General features: G+C 39.1%; 1 protein-coding gene across 1 annotated transcript; it reads right to left on the minus strand.

The window, feature by feature from the left end:
- Window positions 1–10,785: 10,785 nt before the first annotated feature.
- Window positions 10,786–24,779, minus strand: LOC124157274. The gene is made up of 5 exons (XM_046531864.1): window positions 24,618–24,779; window positions 22,278–22,504; window positions 17,498–17,774; window positions 15,273–15,431; window positions 10,786–11,468 (listed from the first exon to the last, which is right to left on the minus strand). The coding sequence occupies exons 1-5, from the start codon at window positions 24,727–24,729 to the stop codon at window positions 11,404–11,406; spliced, it is 840 nt and encodes a 279-aa protein (XP_046387820.1). The 5' UTR covers window positions 24,730–24,779; the 3' UTR covers window positions 10,786–11,403.
- Window positions 24,780–25,040: the final 261 nt, after the last annotated feature.

Below are 25,040 nucleotides of genomic sequence, written 5' to 3' on the forward strand. Positions count from 1 at the left end.
GCCGTTTACAGAATGACTGAGTATAGGAACTGATGGCTGAATATAGGAGGCCGTTTCGAGAAGGCTCATTGTATTTTGATTATTTTTTTTACATATTTGACAATTTTCAGAAACCTGCCCTACGGCATCAATGGTAATAAAATATATGATAACTATGTTTTAGATGATATGTAGGGCTGTGAATGCTGATACGAAAAAAATATCGATAAATTGTAAAAAAGCTAATATATGAACAGTATTAAATTCAATTATGCTATTATTTCATGCAAGTATAGCTTAAGTGTACATAGGAAAGCAACGCAAGCTAGTTATCGCAAAAGGTTAAGTGATTACTGAATGATTAGATAATCACATTGAATTGATTAAAAACTAATGTCGTAAAGGAGTGTTTGCATGGGTGAGGAATAAGCATGAAACCCTATCCATTTAGTGCATACATGTTTGAAGTTCACATATGTTTAATGAAAATTCCTTGTGTTTTGTTATTAATTTATTATTTAAGTGTTAATAACCTTTGTTTTAGCATCGAAATTCTGGAGGGTAAACGACCTGTAATTGGCTATTCGTTACGTGACGTCATCTCCAATAGTATAGTTGCAAGCGGACGGGAGCATTGATAAATAACTTATATTTCACGTATTTTACGTGATATTTCTTCATTTTTCTGCATGAAAATTTGCAAAATGGAACCTGGTTTCGTTAAGGCTTGTTCAAATAACCTCCCAGACGTAGACCCTTTCATGATCGGTGTATACTTAGGGCCTATCTTCGTTTTTGTAAGATCTGTAACTTCGTTTTCTCCCGAGCTGGGAGAAAATACACTCGTTAAGCACCCGTTTCATCCAACACTTCTCGATTTTCAGTCTCTAACTCGATTGCATATAGACGATGAAGTAAAGAGTGAAGTGAGTTGTGAATGTAACATCTTCGAGGAAATTATTTCTTCCATGCTGGTTCAACCAACCGTATACATTTCGATCAAAGGTATCTGACTATTGCGAAGGGAATATATTTCATATTTGAACTAGTTGTGCTTTAGGGATGCATCGAACGCGTGTTAATTTTCATTCGTTTGTTCGCTTCTAAGTTCTGTTTGATTTTATTACGTATTGAACCTATTGCCAATCCATTATGAGCTTTCGCCAGTGTTTACATTTCACGCATATCGTTGCGCTGTTGTTCATTTTTGTTTTGGTCATATTTTGGTTACGGTAGGAGTGATTGTGAAATTCGAAGTTTTTGATGTTACAATAACTGGTTTAGCAATTTGTTTCAGCCTATTCATTTAATTGTCTTCGCAATGTTAACGTGAAATAACGTAAACTGATTCTAAGTCGTTAGTGATGTGTGGGAAGTGAGATGTGAAGAATCCTTACGAATTTCAAGGAGTGCAAATTCTTTTAGTGTGTGGCATTTTTTAGTGCTACCCCCCCCCAAAATTTCTGGTACCCCTCCCCCCCAGAATTTCTTCGAACTTCCTCGAACTTCCTCCGAACTTATCCGCAGAACTTCTCCCGCCAAGAACTTTTCGCGCTAAGGTTTTTTCGCGCAAAGGATTTTTCGCGCAAAGGGGCCCTGTAGCAAAGTGCCCTGTCTCGCAAAATCCTGTCTCTGGAAATGCTGCCTCCGGAAAGCAGCATCCGAAAGCCAGCACCGGAAGCCAGCACCGAAGCCAGCACCGAACCCAGCACCGAACCCAGCCTACCTGCAATCCAAGACTTATATAGGACTACTGCGGAGGAATACTTACTCCTTGGCAAGCAAGGGGAAATCGGTGCTAAGGCCTTAGTATTGTACTTGGAGTGAGAAGTTTTACCATTGTCCTATCACAACTCTCTCTCCCTCCAACACCTCACCCCAGTATCTCCCTCCCCTCCATGTGTTCCAATGAACTGATTCCTCTGATGTCTCCAACCCAGAAGTTGAGGGGAAAATTCTGGGTGCTGTGCGGTTGTCTCAAAACCAGGGAAGGCTGATTTTGTGGAGCGGCCGTTCTATGCAGAGTGGCGCCGTAGTTGAATTCGCCTGCCTACCCCTCCACTCCCTGGAAGAATCCCTCCCCTCAAATCCTGGCTTTTCCTGAATAGGAAAGCCCTCTTTCTGATCGTGACCTGCTGGGAGTCACATGTCTTGTGAGGCATGAGATTTTTAGAGCAATTTTCTGCTGGTATTTAGCTGGTAATGTTTCCTTTGGGATCATGAATTTACTATCATTGTTTTCTGTAATACTTCTGATTTTTTGAATACTCTACTTTGAATAGATATTGTACGGTAATAACTCGTAAATTATTTTTGGCTACCTTTTTCTTGTGAGCTGTTTTTCTTGTTTGTGGAGTCTTTCCCTGATCCAGCATGTGACCGACGGTTGGAGTATTTCCCTTGTCTGGACTTACGTGAAAAATCAACCAGATTTTACGACGTAACGTCACATTTTGGTAGCAGAGCGTGGTTCGATTTCCTGTCCTCTCGTCGAGGTCTCCGAGTGCTGGACAATGGTGACATTTCTCCACTATTTCTCCAGTTTTTGCAGTTTCTGGTTGTTTCTTCTCTTAAAAGTGAGTTATTTTATGTTCCATTAAGTGCTTTTTGGTTCGTGTGGGATTACGTGACTAGTGTTGCCGACTTTTCCTCGTGGTCATATGCCATTTGACATTAATGTTCGTAATGCTCGTAATGTTCTTGATAGTTTGGATAGCAGCTAGTTATTCTCGCACCCCTTTTGTCTTATTGGACTCTTCCAATAATGAGAGATAGTTTTATTTCTCGCTCTTTCTCTCTCTTTTCTCGTTGTCGTCACTTCACTTTTCAAAATGCCTGGAGGTACTGACAACCCGTACGAAAAAACTTATTTAACCACGGGCGAGGATCGTAAGGCCAGGGGTACGGCTAATGTGTCCGTAGGAAGTGAAGTTTCTAATAATGAACGGGAATCTTCTTTAGAAGTGGTTCCACCTCGCCCAACGCACGAGGAAAGCAGTGATGTTCACGTCTCTCACGAAATGTCTGCTTCTCAGACATTGCCAGTTTCTGAAGGGTTAGTAATTGTCAAACAATTACTCAGTGATTTTCCGCCATTTGAAGTGTCAAACAGTGAGAATTGGTTTAATTTCATGTTAAAAGTTAATGAAATCGTTTCTTTGTCTTTGGTTCCTCTGTCAACGTTATTGTACCTTGTAGTATCTAAACTACCTGCCAGCTCTCGTCATTTTTGGTTGTCTATGTTAAACTTGAATCTCGCATGGTCTCAAATCACAGAAAAAGTTTGGGCTAGAATTGTTAGTGACAGAGAGTTTGATCGCTTGATCACTACGAAAGTTAAGAGATTTCAGTTCCCTCGCGAAACGCCCCACGATTTCGTGTGTTCTGTGCGTAATGCCACTCAGGTGCTGGGTTTGCAGTATTCCGAGTCTTCTATTGTACGACTCATTATTCAAGGGTTAAATCCTTTAACAAAATCTGCAATTATGTTCTCAAATCAGCCTAACACATTTGTAGAATTGGACTCTGTTATCACGCAGGCTTCTAAACATTTAATGGACTGTGCTGAATATTCCAACACTTTCCATCGTATCTCTAGGAATACGTCTTCTGTTGCCTCTTCCAGTGCGCCTAGGGAAGTTTCTTTTCCTATTAATTGTTCTTACTGTCATAAACCTGGCCACAAAGTGAACGAGTGTCGCAAAAGACGACGATTTACTCAGCCTGCCGTGAGTTTGATGAGTGTCCGTGACAAGTGTTCGACTCGATTGCCAATATTATCTATTAATCTTCATTCTATGCCATGCCAGGCTTTAATTGACACTGGGTGTTCAGTTTCACTGTGTGATGAAGATTTCTTTGCTTCTCTGAAATGTTGCCGGAGAAAGGTTATTCGTAAGAATGTTGACGTCGATTTAATCACTGTGTCGGGGCAGCCTTTTCATATTAATTCCTCTGTCTCACTCAAGGTTCAAATAGGCAAGTTTTCTTGGAACCACGTGTTTTATCTAGCTAAAATCCCGTTTCCCGTGTTACTGGGTGTGGATTTCATTTGTAATTCAAAGATGATTATTCGTCCGGCGAATGTCAGTTTTGAAATTGCCCCGAATTCTCTTTTTTATTTTACGGACAATTGCGAAGCGTTTAAATCGGCGCCAGTTAGTAACTCGTCCGAATCACATGTTCTGTCGTCCACTGAAATCACGTTGTGTGATAAGTTGAAGGGCTTATTGTCAAAATTTCCTGATGTGATTTCTCAAGAATTGGGGGTCACATCTGTTATGACATACGTAATTGAACTGCTAGATTCAACTCCGATTCGATCCCATCCTTATTCGTTGTCACCTCCAAAGGCTAATTTAATGAAGAAAGCTCTCACCAATCCACCAGTATTATCTTTCCCTCGATTTGACGAGGAATTTCATTTATTTGTCGATGCCAGTAATTTGGCGGTTGGTGCCGTTCTGAATCACAAAGTAAATGGTGATTTTGTCCCTGTGGCTTTCGCTAGTAAGGCACTCTTGGAACATGAACGTAAATTTTCTTCTTATGAATTGGAGTGTCACGCAATTCATTTTGGAATTCAAAAATTCAGTGTTTACTTACAAGTAAAACCATTTCACTTGTACACTGATAATGGTGCCTTGAATTGGCTTTTCTCTCATCCTAAGGAGTTGGGCAAATTAGGCAGGATGGTGCTTAAATTATCCTCTTATAAATTCACTGTGCATCATGTTCGAGGATCATCTAATTCTGTCGCAGATTGTCTTTCTCGCATTGAGCCATCCTCATCTACAAATAGTCATTTAGATGTGGAATCAAACACTCATAAGGAGTCAGCTGTTCCTTATTCTTGTATCCTGTCTCTGGAAATGCTGGCTCCGGAAAGCAGCATCCGAAAGCCAGCACCGGAAGCCAGCACCGAAGCCAGCACCGAACCCAGCACCGAACCCAGCCTACCTGCAATCCAAGACTTATATAGGACTACTGCGGAGGAATACTTACTCCTTGGCAAGCAAGGGGAAATCGGTGCTAAGGCCTTAGTATTGTACTTGGAGTGAGAAGTTTTACCATTGTCCTATCACAACTCTCTCTCCCTCCAACACCTCACCCCAGTATCTCCCTCCCCTCCATGTGTTCCAATGAACTGATTCCTCTGATGTCTCCAACCCAGAAGTTGAGGGGAAAATTCTGGGTGCTGTGCGGTTGTCTCAAAACCAGGGAAGGCTGATTTTGTGGAGCGGCCGTTCTATGCAGAGTGGCGCCGTAGTTGAATTCGCCTGCCTACCCCTCCACTCCCTGGAAGAATCCCTCCCCTCAAATCCTGGCTTTTCCTGAATAGGAAAGCCCTCTTTCTGATCGTGACCTGCTGGGAGTCACATGTCTTGTGAGGCATGAGATTTTTAGAGCAATTTTCTGCTGGTATTTAGCTGGTAATGTTTCCTTTGGGATCATGAATTTACTATCATTGTTTTCTGTAATACTTCTGATTTTTTGAATACTCTACTTTGAATAGATATTGTACGGTAATAACTCGTAAATTATTTTTGGCTACCTTTTTCTTGTGAGCTGTTTTTCTTGTTTGTGGAGTCTTTCCCTGATCCAGCATGTGACCGACGGTTGGAGTATTTCCCTTGTCTGGACTTACGTGAAAAATCAACCAGATTTTACGACGTAACGTCACAAGTGTGTCCAGAGTGATTGGAAAACCGATAATCATGCTTTATTAGTGTTAAATAATAGTGTTTTATATTTATTGTGAGCCAAGTTTTTCATTGAAACAGTTGATTCTGCATATACTGATTATAAGTATCAAAAAGACAGCTCGTGAAATGTGTGCGTGGTAGTGCTATTTGTGATATGATGAGCAATAAATATGTACAAGTAAGGGTAATTTTGCATTGTTTTTTATACATTAACACCTCTAGTAAACTATTTTTCCCTATTCCGCACTTTTATGCTGTCAATATTTGAAAATTTAAATGTAGCGAGGCAGGTTGTTGTGTTTCCTCAACTATAACATTTTAGGAGTTGCAAACATATGTTACTAATTGCTCGCATGTAGATATTTCCAATGCATCAAATTTGTACCATTCATACATTTACCGTAACGTTATTTTCTTTACGATTCTTTACTGCATTGTAAAATTTTTAAATTTTCCTTTTCCACTCCAACATTGTGTATATCTGCTTTTCGAGTATAAATGATTACAATACTGACGTTGCTAATTATGTTTTTCCATAGTCATCAAGCATACATAATGAAAGTAAGTATCCGAAGTGAAAAAATATGCAATGTATATCATCAATGAATACATGGCCGTTTGTATACAAGAATAACTGCATCTCAAACATACGTATGCTTCAGTATTACGCATTAGTCTCTCCTTTCTGAATGGTATATACTCTTTAGTGTGTAATAATGGCATCGACTTAAGATCCCTCCGGGCTGCCAATAACGAATTCCGTCGTAGTTCAGGCTTATCGGGAACATCCACAAAAATCTTGTTCGATGTAGAAACACGGGTGCTCCCACAAATCGGAACAAAACAATATTCATTCCGGAATTTTGTCCAACAAGCTATTAATCTATCTTCGCTCATGGCTACGAACTTAAAGAATTATTGTACGAAATATACCACTAATTTATAGTAGGACAGATGGTTTATTCCGTCGGATTCACCTCAGTGTTCGTAAACAACAATAAACAAGGTTTCCATCAATCGCAGGTGATCGGAGGAACTGTAGTCAGTTGAGTATGGGGATTGACGTCACAAGCCGTCTGACATGGCGGCGGAGTGTTTTAAGCGCAACATTGATTTTGGAATGTTTATTTGTTAATAACAAATTCACCCATGGTCGTGCGACTGTAGGAATTGGAATTTTGCTTAATTAAACCAAACTGATATTTTTAACAGGCCTCACCAAAAAAGTGCAAATACTTCATTGTAATTAGTTCAATTGTACATAATTATGTAGCTCAATGGTAATTTTATTCAACTCCTTGTCTTGGTGTACAATACTGAAAGACGGGGGAGTATGTTGAATACTTCAACACCCTTCCCTAGAAAATTTTTCCTCGTGGCGAATAACCGCAATACATTAGCTGAAGAGACTCCAAGCTTATTGGCATTTATCAGTCTATGGAGTGTATTGTTGTCCGATGCATCGGAAGCGACGATAAAAAGTAGCGGCGTGGGCAACCCGCATAAAACCCTAGTTCCTCTTAGCTTTCTACGTGGCTGGCTGAGAACTCAGATACGATCTACCCGGACAGTTCGACCGTGCCAGTTAACGAAGCCTTATTTTGGTAGCTATTTTGCATTATGTTGGAAACCAATGCTATATCCTCTTTTGACCTTGTCACTTGAAACCATTTTATAAAAGTTTTCTCAACAATTCGTATGGATTTCAATGTTAAGTTGAATTCGTTTCACTATACCATGTGCAACTTGTGTTTTCTTTTATATTATCTCCGTAGTGATGGGAAATATATGTATTGGTAAGTATTCGAATAATTCCTATACAGTGGGAGACATTTCGTCGCAAAACACACGTTCATTTAACGCACAAAATTATCTCTTTCAACCTCGTTGGTTCTTAGTCAAGTGTCATGTTTAAACTATGATTGCGAGAAAAATAATCTTGACTTAGATCTTAGAGCGGGAGGAAAATCTAAGGAAAATTCAACGTTCATGTAATTCAATGTGACAATGTAATGTAATGTGACAAGTGTATCTCACTAGAAACTGTTATATGACTAGCGTATCACTAAAAACGTATAAATGCTACATATAGGGTTCATCCACAATTAACTCTTTGTTTGTTAAAAATTATATTAACCTGTTTTTTATGTGGCGCATTTTCATATCAGAAAATCTCCCTGTTGTTAATCACCAATATACTTGTCCCCCTCGTAGCCAATCTAAGGGGATGACTATCTTTTGGGTGTGAATGTATGACCTTTATCTGCGGAAATGGGTGGGCATTCTTTTCGGGTAAGTTTTTACCGTCCTTAGGAGACTCAAGTTCTCATGTGCTTGTCTCGATGTACGGAGCATACCAATGTAATGCTCACTTTATCATTACTACTACATTATCAATGGGTGTATCTTTATTTTCGATCTTACATATTGATCGCAGAACGTCCGTGACAACATGACGTAGTACATTTATATACCTGAAGTGAACCTTAGATTGTAAGCAAAGCCAATTCGTCAACGCCATTGATTAAATCACATTCTAGATTAGATCCAAAGCACTCGAAAGAATTTTTTTCAGGGTGGATGGCTGTGTGATGTAACTTTCTAGTGTTAGCAGCGTTTGAATTCGCGCTAGTATCACGGCGGAGGGATACGTCGGGCTGACGACGGATGTGGTGGAAGGAACGCCGCTAGCGTGCGCGAGGAGAAGGAGAACTGACGACGAGCTAGCCTGTCCGGAGGCGGCATATTGTATGCGAGCCCTGGCCTGAGCACACGCGTGGTCGTGTTGTACTTGTGCAAATAAATGTGTAAATCCGAGACTCTCGTGTCATTTTTTAAAAGATCTAACTCTAGCATTATATTTTTATTTAACTGATGGATTTAAATGTAGACTTTTGGGACTTTCTTGTGGTTTGTTTTTCTTTCGTGTGGTTCTAGGCTTGGGATTTCCTATGGGTATCATTTCCTTTATTGTTTCTTATTACTGATAATAAGCTCAATCTCTAAGGGTTATGTAGCTTTGTTATTTAGCAAATTTTAGGAGGATTTGACATTTTTTGTGACCGTACTTTTTCTTAGGTACAATTCTCTATTTATTCAAATTAAAAATGCTGTATCTCAAAATGCAAGCTTAAAAATGTTGGCCTTAAAGACTTAATCCTTATGTACGTGCCCGAGTTCAAATGAAAAATATTATCTCGGAAGATATTTATATTGCTATTAGTCTCCTATTACTTTAATTCTACCACCTACATGGTCGTTTCTGTCCATGAGATCCAAGTTCCGCTCGTCTGCCTCTTTGCCTGTAGTTTGCACGCGTTGCACAGCAGCCCGTGTGACACCATCTTCGGACCGTCCAAAGGGGATGTGGTCCCAGCCTCCGCTGCGATAGACGCACGTCGTGGCGAAGCGGAAAATATCCAGATTTCATTTCCAAGTCGCGATAGTGCGGAAAAGTTATGATTGGAGAACGTATTGAAAATAAAAATCCGATCAGAAAATGGTGGATCGCGGAAAACGTCCTGAAATTCAAAATACAGCGACTTTCACAAATATTTCGAAGATTTTGTAAGTATGATCTTTCCATTCAATTCGGGTTTTTCACCGCGTTTGTTGTTATTTTAAAGACAACAGTTTCGCTGGCGTTACAGTCAGCGTCTTCAGGTCGAAGGTATGTGAAAAAATTGGAAAATTTTTCCGCCTTTATAGGCATAAAATTTTCCGCCTTATATAGGCGACGGCGGCTGCTGATCCGCTGCTGCTATCTCATTTGCCGGTTGTCCATCTCTCATTGTTGGTGGTCGGAGAATCCTCTTCCATGCAGTATGCAAGCTGTAGCCTTGATCTCTGTTGAAATTTGCGGGCGTTTTCGCTATCTCAATAGCTTCTCTGATCAAGCGAGGGAAGTATTTATTCTCTTTAGCTATTATCCTGGCGTCTTCAAAGAGGATGTTATGCCCAGGTTCACTCCAAGCATGCTCAGATATGGCTGAGAGTTGGTGCTGCTTGTTTTTGGTAGCCCTCCGATGTTCCTGCAATCGGACTTTCATTGATCTGCAGGTCTCGCCAATGTAATATTTACCACATGAACAAGGCACTCGATATATTCCCTCTTAAAGGTCCATTGGGAGTTTGTCCTTCGCTCCGGATAGCATGTCTGATATCTTTGTCACGCAATTGAAACGTGTTATTACGTTGTGTTTTCTGAGCATTCTGGCAATCTTTTCTGATATGCCCGCCACAAAGGGAATTGTGGCGTATGCTTCTGGCTCCGGCCGGCTCTCTTCCTCGGAGGTCCTTTTTGGGGCTGCGTCTTTGTTCTCCTGCTCCACAAATCTTCTATTCAACATGCTACTGCTGTAGCCATTCCTTACCAGCACTTCAATGAGATGCTTCCTCTCCGCAGATAGTGACTCGGTGTCTGAGATGGAATAGGCACGATGTATTAGTGTTGCCACCAAGGAGATTTTTTGCACTGGGTGGTGGTGCGAAGAAGTGTTCAGGTAGCGGTCAGTATGCGTTTTCTTTCTGTGAACGGCATGTCCTAGGAGAGCATTTCTTTTCCTTTTTACCAAAACATCCAGGAAGGGAAGTTGACCATTATGTTCCATTTTCATGGTGAATTTGATAGCGTGGTGCTGCGAATTGAGATGCTGTAGGAATTTCTGCAATTCTTCGGCGCCATGGGGCCAAATGATGAACGTGTCGTCAACGTATCTCAGCCAGAGCGATGGTTTCTTTTCGTTCGACGCGATGACCTTTTCTTCGAAATCCTCCATGAAAAGGTTCGCTACAACTGGAGATAGTGGAGACCCCTTAGCTGCCCCCTCTGTTTGTTCGTAAAATTCTCCATTCCATAAGAAGTAGGAATTCCTTAGACAATATTCCACTAATTTGGGAAAGTCATTCGGGATGAAGAAAAAAAACAACAAACGCGGTGAAAAACCCGAATAGAATGGAAAGATCATCTAACCAACGCCGCGAAAATCTTCGAACCTACATTTTGTAAGTATATGCATTTTTAAAGTGTATTAATGTTTCTATTGGTACTGGATCTATTTAATTTCTATGTATAAGGAGTAAATTAAATAAAATGGCCATATACTTGTGTAATATATTAGTTTATTTCATAAACAAGTTTATTTTGGTTAGTAATGATCCGCAATGGTCACAGAGGCAAGATGATTTTTTACATAAGAGAATATAAAGGCAGCGTTAGGACTTATTAGCCATTTATTTTTAGCAGAAAAATACGTATTCGCAATTTGCAAACGCGATGCATTTCGCGATTTGCAAAATTCATTGACCCGATGTAGGAAAATGATGGACAATTTGATTATATGCGGTTAAAAAACGATCGATAACGAAAGCTAAATTAATTATTTTTGGAGAAACTTTTTTTTTTGGAGAAATGCACTGTAATGCAAATTTTCCAAAGTCGTTAGGGTCTTGACTGTTTGTCGGAGGATATAAAATCAGGCAAAAATATGTAGGAAGTTATGGTGTATTAAATGGGACTGAATTACATTTCTTAAAAGTTCATAGATTGCGAGTAAAAGAAAAAAAGACGCAAAAAGTTGTAGTTTTTTGTCATTTTTGCCATGTTTTACCAGGAACTTTTGTGAAAAAGCCTATGAGTTCAGCGCCCCGAAAGAAGATAGTGGAACTCTTTTAAAGCTTTCCAGGCAAAAACTACACTATGTATGGACTACAATGGATTTTATGGACTTGAATGGACTACAATATCTTCGTTTGGATTCACCACCTCCGTAGCGTTGTTTGCACCTGCGGAATACAAATATTTGTTTCATTATTATTCTTCTTCATTATTAGCTAAAACTTTTATCGTTACATCGTTACATGCATTCTCCTATGACAAAATTGTATAAACCTGAATACATTTTTTTCATGGGGGTTAGCTATCTATTTTATTGTTACAGTAATATTACCCCATAAAACAATTTAATAATTATTAATAACTATGGAAAGTAAATATTATGCGCTTGTAATATTATAAAATTAATCGCTTGGCGCTATTATTTTTAATTTTACCTATTAGTGCGTAAAGTTCGTACACCAGGTGAGGCCGAAATACCACTCGGTAGAACTATGTACTGCGTTATGTATGAGAAAAAGTTAAAAATCACGAAATGGTTGAGGGGTATGTCTAAAAATATGCATGTTGTAGGTATACATTGTCATTTATATTCTTTTTCGCTTTATACTTTAATATTGAACCAGCAGGCCTCTCGGCGTTGCTCGATATTAGTACCCAGAATAACTTGGAATTCATGGCCATATAGCAGGATATTCATGTAATACCTTTGAGCGTGTGAAGAGGCGTGTCTACTCGGCAGGATGTCCAACCGCAGAAGTTGTATAACGCGACGTAGCAAACGCTAATGAAAAAACAACGCAAAGGACTAGTCGAGCGCAACCAAAAGTAGCACAATGGGATTTTATAGCATGAGATGCACCTATTCATTAACTTTGGTCGCAATCCGTGGCGCTATATGCAATCGCATACTGGGCAGACAAACAGACACCCCTTTCATATATATAGATGCTTTTAGACGTTACAGGTATTAAAAAATTCACCAGTAATCAACAATGCATCATTTTGATGATCAAGGGGTTGACAGTCAATTATCCTAGGTCAATTTGAACCATAAATTCAGCGACAAATTAGTCGAAGACATTATCAGGCAAGGGCATAAGGTAAGCAAAATACTGGCCGCTGGAGGATAAAAGAATGCAAAAGAGCATACCGACATCTATCGCGTTTCCGCAGGCTTCTGATTGCGCGAATTGAAATGCAATGACGAAAACCCTTTAAGAAATTGGGGTGCTTTATAATTCTTCTGAATAATTCACTGTGTTTTTGAAAATCAAGTAGAACTCTGAAAAATATGGAATAACAGTGGCATATCTAGCTTTGAGCTGAAAATCGATTCGAAGAAACCCGAGATGTGGGCTTAAAGAAGAAAAGAATAGTTTTATCCCTACGTTAAATAAGGGAACCAAAAATGGAGTAGGTTAAGTATGACCTACTCCTTGTAGTTGCCAGCGATGGATGAAGCTGAAAAAAGATATTGAGCACAGTTGATGAGAGTGTTTTCAAAAAAATGTATCCAATTAATGGCTGGAAACAATAAGCGTTGAAGTTATTGGAAGAGATTTATTGGAACTAACGTTCGGGGAATGCTTCTTCATGTCCCCGATGCTTGGACGGAGACAAATGATGATTCGAAGTATTCCATGTAAGGTGGTAATGACGAGTCATAAGCGTGTACCCTGCGAGTCAGTGGCGTAACTATGGGGGGATGAGGGGATAGACCCCACCTCCGAAGCCTCGAGGAAATGAAAAAAATATTTAAATTGTCTAGTTATGATATGTAATAACTGCATCTGCTTAAAGTTAAATCTTTTGTGCCAGAATGATGTAAAAAATTTATTTCCAGGCATGTCATTTTTAAAAAATTTGTCGTTTTTCCCTTACTCCTAAGCCCCCGTCGCCTTCCCAGGCCATCCCATACCCCACCAAAACATAGTTACGCAACTGGTGCGAGTATTGCCGACGCGGAGTTTTAAAAAAACTTACAAAGACCTCGAGAGGACGGAAACTCTGCGTCCTTCACACCATAAGATACGATGAGCCGATGAAAACGAACATTGAAGATCAATTGGTGTGACAAACGTCTGAGGAAGGTTCAGTATAAAACAAATCGAGCGGTTGATTTGGGAAGTAAAGCAGAAAAATTATGTGAGCGCTAAATGACTCTATGAGAAGATAATCGGCTTCACAGCTACGTCAACAGCGAGTGTCATGCATATGAAAGGGAGCGGTTAATAATTTTTTTTGTGGTTAATATTTTACGAATCTTTTAAAGTGTTACCCGCAACACGTTTGTCAACCTGGCGCATAACCTCGCATAACTAGGAAATGTTTTGCATTGGAGAAATCGAGATGAACGTTTTCTCGTTGAAATTAACAAATCTCGAGTAAGCGATTAATTTTCAGCCGTCTCCTAATGTTCGCAATTAGCTAGGGATATAAAACAGTATCCAAATTATTTCCAATTTAAAAGTTTTTTACTCGAAGCACCAGATAGGAAACGAACCTTTAATTTCAGTTATACGAGATATCAAAATAAGTTAACACTTCAGCGAAAGAATTCTATACAAAGCACATAAAATTTCCGTGAGAATCCTCAATTAGGCACTCAAGTGAAGTCCTTTTACAGTTTTTCTGCGTTATTGAAAAAATAAAGTAGAAATCAACATTTTGTTGCTCTTGGAAAATACATTTGGGAATGTTCCTCAAACTTGTAAAAGAATTGGGAAGTGATATGATCTGGCTGGTATCGAGTGGGTAGACGTAAAAAAGACGCGAATGCTATGGTGTGAAAATGGAAATATATCGTGAGAATGAATTTCTCAGGATAAATTGTCATGAGTTTGACCAGCTAATACGAGGGCCGTTTTTTTTCAACCTCGGATAGCTCAGAAAAACACCATACGAGCGACAAGCGGGTACTGCGTGGACAGCTTAAGCATTGACATGTGGCATCTTGACCTTTATGCCGATAGGGAGAATTTTTTAATGCACTGTGGCTAGAGTGTGAAGCATTACGTCAATTCCCATCTTAAACCATGCAAGCTATAGTAGTTTATGTGGTCGAAGATTCCCATTCAAAACAAAAGAGGAGATATGCTGACTTCTGGAAGTGCTATGGTCCATGACAACGCCCGTCATATCAGCCATGGGCGTAGCCAGGATCAAAACTAGGGGGGGGGGGCAAGCCATGGCTGTTCAAAATGAAATATGGCATGGAAAAGGTGAATGAGAGCAACATATTAAGGAAACTGTTGCAGCGCTTTGTTTGTGTTTAATATTATTTGCTTGAAAAAATTATTTTATTTACATGTCTTATCCTAATATCATTTTTCGTGGATTTAAAGAAATTTTATTCAAAACTTTCGTTACAATCCAGTTCTGATTTTCCTTAAAGATTTTTGCTTCTGGGGGCATTGGTGACAACATATTATGAAAAAGGTAGAGTAAAACTTGTCCACAGGCACGACCAAATCCTTTATCGCCGAGGCGATTGTGTCGACATCTGCCCCCTCCTGCCTCTCGCTGGGTACGTCCATGATCTCAGCGGTGATGCAGCTCAACTGACTTCCATCTTTACGCTGAAATGGAGATGTGGCTAGGAGGGAAGCGTTTTCAAACGGACGATGATCTTCAGGACAAAGGCAAAATTCATCGGAAGACATTGGCGACAACATATTATGAAAAAGGGAGAGTAAAACTTGTCCACAGGCACGACCAAATCCTTTATCGCCGAGGCGATTGTGTCGAAAGAACACCGCAAGTGTGCTCAATATTTAGCAATGAAATAATGTTTAATCAATCACTTCGTCTTCTGATCATGTCCCATCGGAGCTTGAAAATAAAACGACCCTCGTAATATGCAATAAGGAAGGATACCGATTTTCTTTTTACCTAACAGTGGCGACTCAAGCTTTTTCGGGATACTATTTTTCCATAGGAAGTGATTTAGTTGAGGGCAAGTCGATACTCACCCTTCATCAGTGGCGACGTCTGCATTGCATTTTCACAACCACCTTCGTCCCTGCAGTCTCCGAATGGGCAGTTAACCACTCCGTCGTTAACGAATATATTCAATATGCAAACACCATAGCCGCAGTTGAACATATTTTTGGATAACGCGTTTTCACAAGCTGTGAAAAAATATCATTATATTATCACCAAGGGTGTCATGGTGCCGGAACGTCATTTCAGAACTGGTTTACAAAAGATATAATAGACAAATAACACTTTTAAAATCGTTGCCTCAAAATTTCTAATTTATACATTCATTACCAAAGCAAAAAATAGTATTAATATGTAATTAATGACTTGTAGCAAAGAGAAAAACAGAGTAATATTTTACGTCAATAGAAAGTCAAGGAAAGTGCGTTCCGGCACTGCTAATTTAAGTTTTCCTGGATATCAGGCGCTAATTATGAAGATGAAGAAGAATTATTGAATTAAAATGAGAAATATAAGAAATATTATTTAATTATTGAAGATGATGATAATTCATTGAAAATCAAGTCGCGCCTTGATAAAAAATAAGTGGTATAAGTAATTTTCTGATATCCAGGAAAACTTATAAAGGAATTCCACAAAGTAAATCAAGAATTAGTGATTTTGTTACTGCTAATTTTGCCATGACGTCACTGATTATCACCAAATAAAATGACTGAAAGGTCCTCAACAAGTGGGAATAAGTTGCCAACAACAGCAAATGGTAAAGTATGTGCTAGCGGCCGTCAGGAATATCACCTAATATTCGTGGTATACTGTATCACATTCATAACTTTATGCTGCCATTCGTTGCGGGTGTAAATACTTCTTGCAAGCATCGGGAACTAAGCCTCGTCGTCACGCTACAGACAAAGTCGAAAAATGATCAAAAAAGGGAGCAAAGTGACAATGTTATTAAAGTTTCCCCGGAATGGACGGGGGCCTCTTCTATGTAGTCCTTGATCGAGAAAATCAGGGTAATATTACAATGAAAGGAATGGGTAAAAGTTAGCGCAATATCATGTGGGAAACGCCCTTTACGTGGCTCCTTTTTTTTGTTGATGGAAATATGAAAATGTAAGCATTAGTAGTAAGTGTTTAATGGGCCTCCATCAATTGATTAGCGACAAAAAGCAACTTCGCTTCAACATCCGAAGGTTAGTTGTAGACGCAATAATCTTTCCACATTTCGACGGTTTCTGCAGTAGGTAAGTATAATATGTAATACAGATGAGGATAATTATCGCAGACTTCAAGTAGCAATGAATTCTTCATTACGATTTATTTACGACCTCAAAAGTTGGGAGTATATAATTGACCCACATATAAAACTGAAGTGGCTAAAAGCTCGTGAAAGACGATTCTATTTCACCCTAATTACGGCAAATAAAATTATTTATTCTGAACGTGTTATTTGTCAACAAATTTGTACTCAAAAGAAATGTCCTACAACGAAAAGAACTTATCTTTCCGATCTTTTGATCCCACAAAATCGCGCAGAGGTGTATCATAGATCGTTCATAATTTCCATTTCCCGCAGATGGAATTCACCGCCTGATGATAATTTTTAAACATGTAAATCCATCGCAAGTTTTAAAAGAAAAGTTTTCAATTTAATAAATTCCAACATACTGAAAAGAGAAATTGATTTTTGCGTATTTTGTATTGCTGTATTCTCATTCACTAAATGTATTGCTGTATTATATATATTCACTCTATGCATAGACGGATTTAGGGGTGGCACAGGGGTACGTGTCCCCCCACCCAGAGGGTTAAAGTAATAGACTTTTTTTACATATCATTATGTAAGTTTTGTTTAGTGTATTACGGACCCTCCATTATTTAACTTCATATTAATAACTTTCATATCAAAATAAAGGGAATATTTCGTACAGTAATTGTTGTATCCTGTTGCTAATCTCAAGTATGATAAGATCGTTAGCTTGGCAGAGCATTGTGCCCCCCCTCCCAGAAAAAATCATGGATTCGCCCCTGATTCTATGCGTACACATTAATCAGAATTTTTTAGTTACATTTTTTTATCATTAAAATATATTGTTTGAGCTATTCATTGATCAATGCCTAAAGCACCGATTAGACCGCGATAATAAAGATATATTATTATTATTCTTAACTTGATGCTCTAAAAACCTTAATCAGCATAGATTTCAATGGGAAAGATTTGTGCGATTCAATCGTGCGTATTTTGGTTTCTTACATCGGAATCCAGTGTAGGCTATCAGAAGGTGCAGGTCCTCTTCGTTGGTCAGGGTCTCGTTCACGAAGACGTTAGTTGTAAGATTGTGGTATGAAGGTTGCACCGCGGATCCTGGACTGACGAATCCTTTCCTGATGCTGTCTTGTGAAAAGAGGATGGTGAAAAGTCCAGGGAAGGCGGATATGAATGCAGGCGGCGGCGGTAGCGTCCCGTCCTTTGACCTCTCCATGCCAAAAGCAATATCCCCACATGCACCATTCCACCATCCACCTTCGAACTGTCTCACGGACAAGAGAGAAAAATGAGGCCAATCAGGCGAATAGTACCACACTTGTGACCAAAATTTAGATTCACTTTAAAAATATACCCACAAAAGTGTGTTCTTTATTTGATAGTGAGACCTATTTTCCAAGATTGGATCATTTTCATTGTCACTTTGCGGAAATTGATTTTTACAGTAATTTGTCTGCTAGCGAAAAATCTCGCTGGTTTAGCAAGTTTAGCTATACAGTTATCCAGTAGGCTACTAATTCAGGATATGCCATATTTTTTCATTTTATGTACAAAAATGTTTACGAATTATATTGAATGATTCATATGCCTTAATCGCTTTAATTAGCTTTGGCTAAAAATTTTGGAACCGATGATATTATACATCTACAAACTAACCCGCAAACCGCCTAAAAGGCGTGTGCCAGGGGGTGTTAGAACACCAGCCGTTTAAAAAAAGGAAATGCTCTAAGGAAATTACGACTGGCATTTATTAAAGTCCTTTATGGTTCGGAAGAAAAGCGAATTCCCGTATCTATCCGTTCGGCTAAATATCTCTCTTATGTCTTCTGTCAGACCTGGAAACATAGTGGGGGGGTCCAATATTATGTTCTCCGTGTCGCTCTTAAATTTATCCATTCTCAATTGTTCAAGCAATCTAAGCCATTTAAGCCTAGCGCGCAGCCTCCGAGTATCCATCGGCTCCCAGCCTAATTCGCTTAACACCTGGGTAACGCTGTCTGCACGCCCGTATCAGTTTTTAACGAGCCGCGCAGCCTTCCTTTGTATTTTATTCAGTATACGGATTAAGTCTTTCTGCACCGGATCCCATACGCTCACTACATATTCAAGGTGCGGTCGGACGAGCACGACATAGCACCTTTCTTTCACTTCCTCATCCGAAAATCTTCCCACAATACACTTGACGAATCCTAATTTCTTCAGAGCTATACCGCAAATATTCCTAATATGAGTTCCCCACGAGAGGTTGGATGTTATCGTAACTCCCAGGTACGTCACTTCGTCTGTTGCCTTTATATTAATACCATCCACAGCATAAACACGGTTTTCCACATGGTTTAAAATGTATCGTGTATGTTTGTGTCAGCTTTTGTGTCATCTATGGGTTGCCTTTAAATTTTATTTTTATATCAGTAAGGTAGATGTATCTAAATTATAAAATAAAAGTTTGGGCCAAATCTGAGATGTAATATTTTAGAATGGTCCATTAAAAAAGTTATTTAAATATTTTGAGAAGTTTATCATCAGCATAAAAATGTAAAAATAATATTTAAGGGCATCCAATGATTTGTGTTACACACATTTGAAGTCTTATGCAAAGTCTTAGCCAAAAACAAGCCATGAATCATGGCCCTATCACGATTTGGTGGTGAAACACGAGGGCTCTTTGGAAAGTAACCTCCGTTTTTTTTTTATAAATAAAACGCTAAACTAGATTTCATCATCATCATTGTTAGTCAACAATCATAAGATTGGTTTCACTTAGCTCTTTATTCCTCTCTCCTATCCACTAGCCTTTTCATAGCGACGTATTTCTTTTCTTTAATAGCCTTTATAACCTGTCCTACGTAACTCATTCGGGGCCGTACCTTGCACTTCTTCCCTTCCACCTTGTAACATAACACTGGCCTCGCCATTTTTATTTTACCCCCTCATGGTTTATAATAACAATTAGGTACCCACTATATTGTGAATTTTGAGAATAAACTATAGACCTAAGGAGTGCAAGCCGAGCGCAAGGGGAATTGTAGATCAAACCTTCGGAGTGTACGGTCGTGCAAAGACAGAGCACGAAATTTTTTGGTAGAAGGAACTTCCTGAGTGTGGCATCGTGCGAGACATGGCCCACGTAGAAAAGGATAATTAACAAAGGAGCTGGAATTAAGGAGAGGAACGGGAGATTTTACAACAGGACGAGACCCAAAAAGCTGAGGGCCCGCCAAGGACGAACACCACGAAGGCTAAGAGGATTTTCCAGACCACAAAGGGACAAACCAACCTGTGTCGTCGAATAATTGTGTAGTAACTATGAACTTTTACTTTCATATTATATACAAGAAGTTATAAGGCAAGAGGTTTTAATTGGTCAAGAATTAAGTTTGTGACTGGCATCCCTTTGTATCAAGTAATTGGATTTTGTGAAAAGTTTAAGTGATGAAGTGTGGCAAATAATTTCACAATATACTTAAAAGAAGGAATAATTATTCATATACCAAATTTGTGTCTAAATTAGAATATACAGTTGGTCATGACCTAAGGATATAAGGAATTATTTTGATTATTTAAATTGTCTGTAAATTGAATATTTTATTTTACCAAGTAAATTGCAAACGTATCTCTAAACCTGCAATGTTTCATGTAATTCATTTTCCGACGAGCAAGCTGGGGCAAAGTAATTAAAATATAAGGTAAGAGAAGGTATCGCAATCGTCGTTTCTTTCCAGGTAAAAGAATCAATAGCTTTTCGTATTACATGTTTATCCACAACGTGTGGCATGTCGTGTATTCATTTGTAATAATACCTTTTACATTTTTGGGCTCCCATATGTGAGGCATAATACAAAGTAGTAAAAATGTAATAAAATTACTTGTTACAACCTATCCTTCGACGATTATCTTCATCAGGACATCATGCCTCATAATGTGCCCAACTAAGTATTTTATATATCTTAAAATTATTTACTTTTCAAAATAATTTCTATGAAAATTTAGGCTTTTATCATGCCCATTAAGTAACGTTGAAATTCCTACTGCAAAAATGTCTCCCGCGAGCGCCTTGAGCCATCCGGTGACGCATCTTTGACCTACTCGTCATGCTCAAATCGCTTGGAGCAAAGGCATTTCTTCTTATGAATAAACCCATTCCACAAAAACTCCTTCACTAATAATCGTTGGGCCATAAACAGCACTAAGTTCCCTATGAATTTCTCCTGCCGAATATTGTTTTAACAATCGTATAAGAGCACGTACTCCACACTCCGACAAGCTACCAAAGAACAACTAGCGCTCAAACGATCTTCTATTTACCAAGACTGTACGCCGACTGACCTGCCGTGAGTGCCGACGCAACAATAGCGGCACTACCCCCCTCCCCTTTTCACGTTGTGAGCAAACAGAGGCTATTTTCCGAATATCCCTCGTAGATGGAGTCATATTAATCAAGGCTCGTTTTTTTTGCCAAAATTGCTGAAACGTTGAAGAGCGCCTAAACGCATAATTTTTTTCGCGGTGTATTTGGTTTGAAGTGGACACGGGGCAAGAATTTAAAAGACGATCTTTCTCCTTGCATATCCTCTTCAGATCCGAAAGTTTATTTTCCACAGGAAATTTACCCCATTATTCTACATAAATGGAACTGAAAAATATTTATCCACTGAAAAAAATTGTATTCGTGATGATAGTTACCCCTTGTATCACCCGTTGTTCGTAAAACAAAATGCAACACTCACAATAAAAGGGTTGTGTGCAAAATAAAAGAATGCTTATATAAATTGTATGGAGAGTATTGATGTTATATAAAGTCATGTAATTGAAATAATATAAACAATAGTAGTGAAATAGCATCGATAAATGGTGCTCCCCTTTCTTAATGCCACTCATTGCAGAAAAACACCAAAACCAGATCTTTCGTCATCAATCGTGACTCAGATGCAAGAGGAGGATGGAAAATAGCTAAGTATGTTCAAGCGCAGAATGTATAGAATACAATTGGCGCTCAGCACTTGGAGATACGCTTAGATCATGAAATGATAAATAATCATATGTATCAATTGTGAAACTCTATGGGACTAAAGAAGTTAAAGGAGCCTTCATCAACTAGAATGAAGTCCCCCAGTAAATTACCAAAAATTCCGAATAAATACCGAATTAAAGTGTATTTACAGCTTACAGAGAGATTTATTACTTGCTTGTTCGAAATGATAATATTCAGTTAAAAGTGTTCACGGAGACATGCAAAACCAAATATCGTGCGGCATAGACTTAAAGGGTTTTTATTTATTTATTTTATCTCAATTACCCCCGAAAACAGCACAATGAGGCCTTTACATCGGGAGTTTTAGCAATCAACAACAGACAATCACACATATCCATGTCCTGGAAGGGGCAACCTATCAAGGCGGGGCTCTATTCGCGACCTTTGGTATGGCAGGCGAGGATTTCGGTGGCTACGGGCTGACACAGTGTTTGCGCCATAGGGAGTCCTATACTACAATCGCCACTCGCTTAGTTTGTAAAAAGTAGTGCGCCTGTGTGGGCGAGAGTTCAATTGTTTAAACTTATTGTTTTTGTGGTTTTTAGCCGTGAACGGCAGTTATGAATGCGTCGTCGTGTTGTAAGGATCTCGAGCCAACGCTGCCTGAGGAAGCCATCGACGGGAGCCCCGAGGTGAGTGGTGGTTGAGACAGTGAGGGACTCCCGGCGCATATACAAAATACTGATCTCTATTAATACTGTCGTGTCGCACGTACAAAGGGTTTGGTAAACTTACCTTTACACGATCGAAGCATTTGCCGGACCGTGTCCGTAACTTCATCGCCTGGATAACCGCGATGATCCCAGAATTGAATGTTAAGGGTCTCATATAATAACTGCAGGAAAAATGTGAGCGTCCCAGCGAGGATGTGAGATATTCCGTTGAGTAGCTCAGCAAAACGCTGCGATCCAGGAAAAGACCGAGGGTGGTGTTATTACAGCTGGAATTTTCTTGGAGATCGTCTGAAGTAAAAATGAATTTATTTGGTTGATAATAACTAATAGACATTATTCATGATAAATACTGAGTGGGTATTACTGTGATTTGCTAGGGAGTCGACTTTCTCCCTGGAACTTCACTGTGTAAATCGAGGTATTCGAGCGATGGCTGAGCAAAAATAGCCATGTAAGTATTTTCAACCAGCATGAAAACAAAAAAGGCAAAATATGGAGCAATATAATACAAATTTGACTTTTCTTTATTGAACATGCAATTTATACACTTCAGTTTCTCCCAAATATTGGTGGCATATTTCAAATTGGCAATCACATGTCTTTGAGAAAAATGTTCCTATTTGAAAATAATATTGTGTGTAGAGGTATGATAAATATTTATCAAACTAATACGGGGTATTTTAGCATCGAATTGCATACCTACGTAACTTTCATCAATTTGTATTAGTTTATTATATCTATAGTTAAAGACACAAGCTCAAAAATCAGATAATAACCAAAGGAAAATTTCCTAAAAATGGGAAAAATAATGGTTCCTGTTCTCAAAGAGTAGAACGTAAGTTTTCTACAAGATATGCTGAACTTATTTTGATCTTATTGCTGAAAAATTTTATGCCTGCAGGTAAATGGGAGGAGAGGCTTCATGTGATCATGAAAATTTCATTTTTGTAACAAGGACCAAAACTTCCATTTTTGCCATCCACTTGTACCTCGACGATTAACTATATCAGGCAATCATGTCTCAAGATATGGCCTATAAGGTTGTTCCGTCTTCTTATCAAGGTTTTCATGAGGTTCTCATCTCCCCTACTATCCTTAGGACTTCCTCATTACTAAATCGGTCGATACTTTTTGCAACAATTGGTTATTACCAGGTTCTTGCACCAAGGTATTCATTTAGCGATAGTGTAGCCTTGATTGACTAACTGGCATCCTTACAATGTAGGGAGTTACATTGAATTAAGTAGGAGAAATTTATTTTTGGCGCAGGAAATGTTTATTTCATTAGACCATTTTCACTGTTTTTGGAAACGCCGCGGGTTTTTGGGCGTGTCGTAGATAAGTACTTCAGTATTCCAAGAAACAAAAATACATTACAATCACTTCCCCTACTATATTATAAAGCATTAGACATTGCTTGTCATTAGCCTCTTTCAACAACCTGCGAATTTAATATACAACGTCTAAGAATTTTTACTCATACTAAGTCGAATATGAGTATAATTAAAGTAAGGCGAAAGATATTACACGTTAATTGCGTGGCATTTGAAGAACAGCGTAAGAGTTATTTCATGGCAACTGCAGACATGAGATTCGTTTAAGCGTCTTTATTTGCTGTTAATGATATTATTATGATATGAAGGTACGTTTCAGGTACCCTGTTTTATTCATTTCAGTAATGATGAGATTAATAAGTGGTACCTTTGAAATTCACTCTACAATAATTCCTAATGGTAGAAACAGCCGTAACTCGAATTTTTTCGGAGAAAAAGACGTCAATCTCCACGGCAAATCGGATGTCGGACGTTACCACTCCATTACCTGGACTGGGAGTCAAACCACGGACCTGTGGATTTTGGGTCACTACGCTTTCCTGGTTATATGATTCACATCACAAGTTATCGTGGTTCAGGGGAAAGATATTAGCCTATAGCGGCGGTTCCCAACCGGTGGAGCGCCGAAAATAATCGGTAATGGTGGACGCCAGGAACTAAGTATCTTTTAAACATAAAATATGCAGTGGTATAACAATGGGAGGGGAATGAGGAGGGGATGGATCCCCCTCCCGAAACCTCAGAGAAATAAAAAAGTCATTTTATATTATTGTCTAATTTTGAAATTTAATAATTGCATCTGCTTAAAGTTAAATTTTTAGTGTCAAAATGACGTAAAATGTGTATCTAGTCATGTCATATTTCAAAAAATTTCCCGAACCTGCCTGTAGGGGAAGCGCCACCCTAGGCCATCTCCCCCCCCCCTAGTTATGCCACTGGAATAATGTATACAAAATGTGCACGTTACATTTTTGGGGCACAATAATAGTTATCTACATACAGAGGGGTACTGGAGGAAAAACGTTTGGGACCCGCTGGTCTATAGCTAAGCAAACATATGGACTTACAGTGTTTTGGCAAGAAGGCGCTGTAATCAGTCATGATGGCAGCGATTAGTGAAGCGAATGCCAATGGTGCCAGCATCGCTCCTAGGAAGACGCGCTGACTTCGGGGCAGCATTTCGGAGGCCGTCTGTCCGTGCACTGCCCTTCTCACGACTCTTAAGACGACATCTGCCCTCTGTGACGATGTGTAGGGTAAAGATCCACGCATGCGCACTTGTTCACGTTTTTTGCTTGCACTTCGCTATTGTTGCGGAAAATACGAGGAAACCATTAGCAGTCATGTTGACAGACGAGGGTGAGTCAATAAATACGTCGCAAATACTGAACTGAAGCAAAAATAAAGTGACTTTCTGACATTTATTTCACTTTTCCACGTATTCACCCTGTACATTCAGGCACTTATTCCATCACAGAAAATTCGAAAGC

This window comes from Ischnura elegans, chromosome 4 (assembly GCF_921293095.1).
Source record: "Ischnura elegans chromosome 4, ioIscEleg1.1, whole genome shotgun sequence".
Classification (NCBI taxonomy): Eukaryota; Metazoa; Arthropoda; class Insecta; order Odonata; family Coenagrionidae; genus Ischnura; species Ischnura elegans.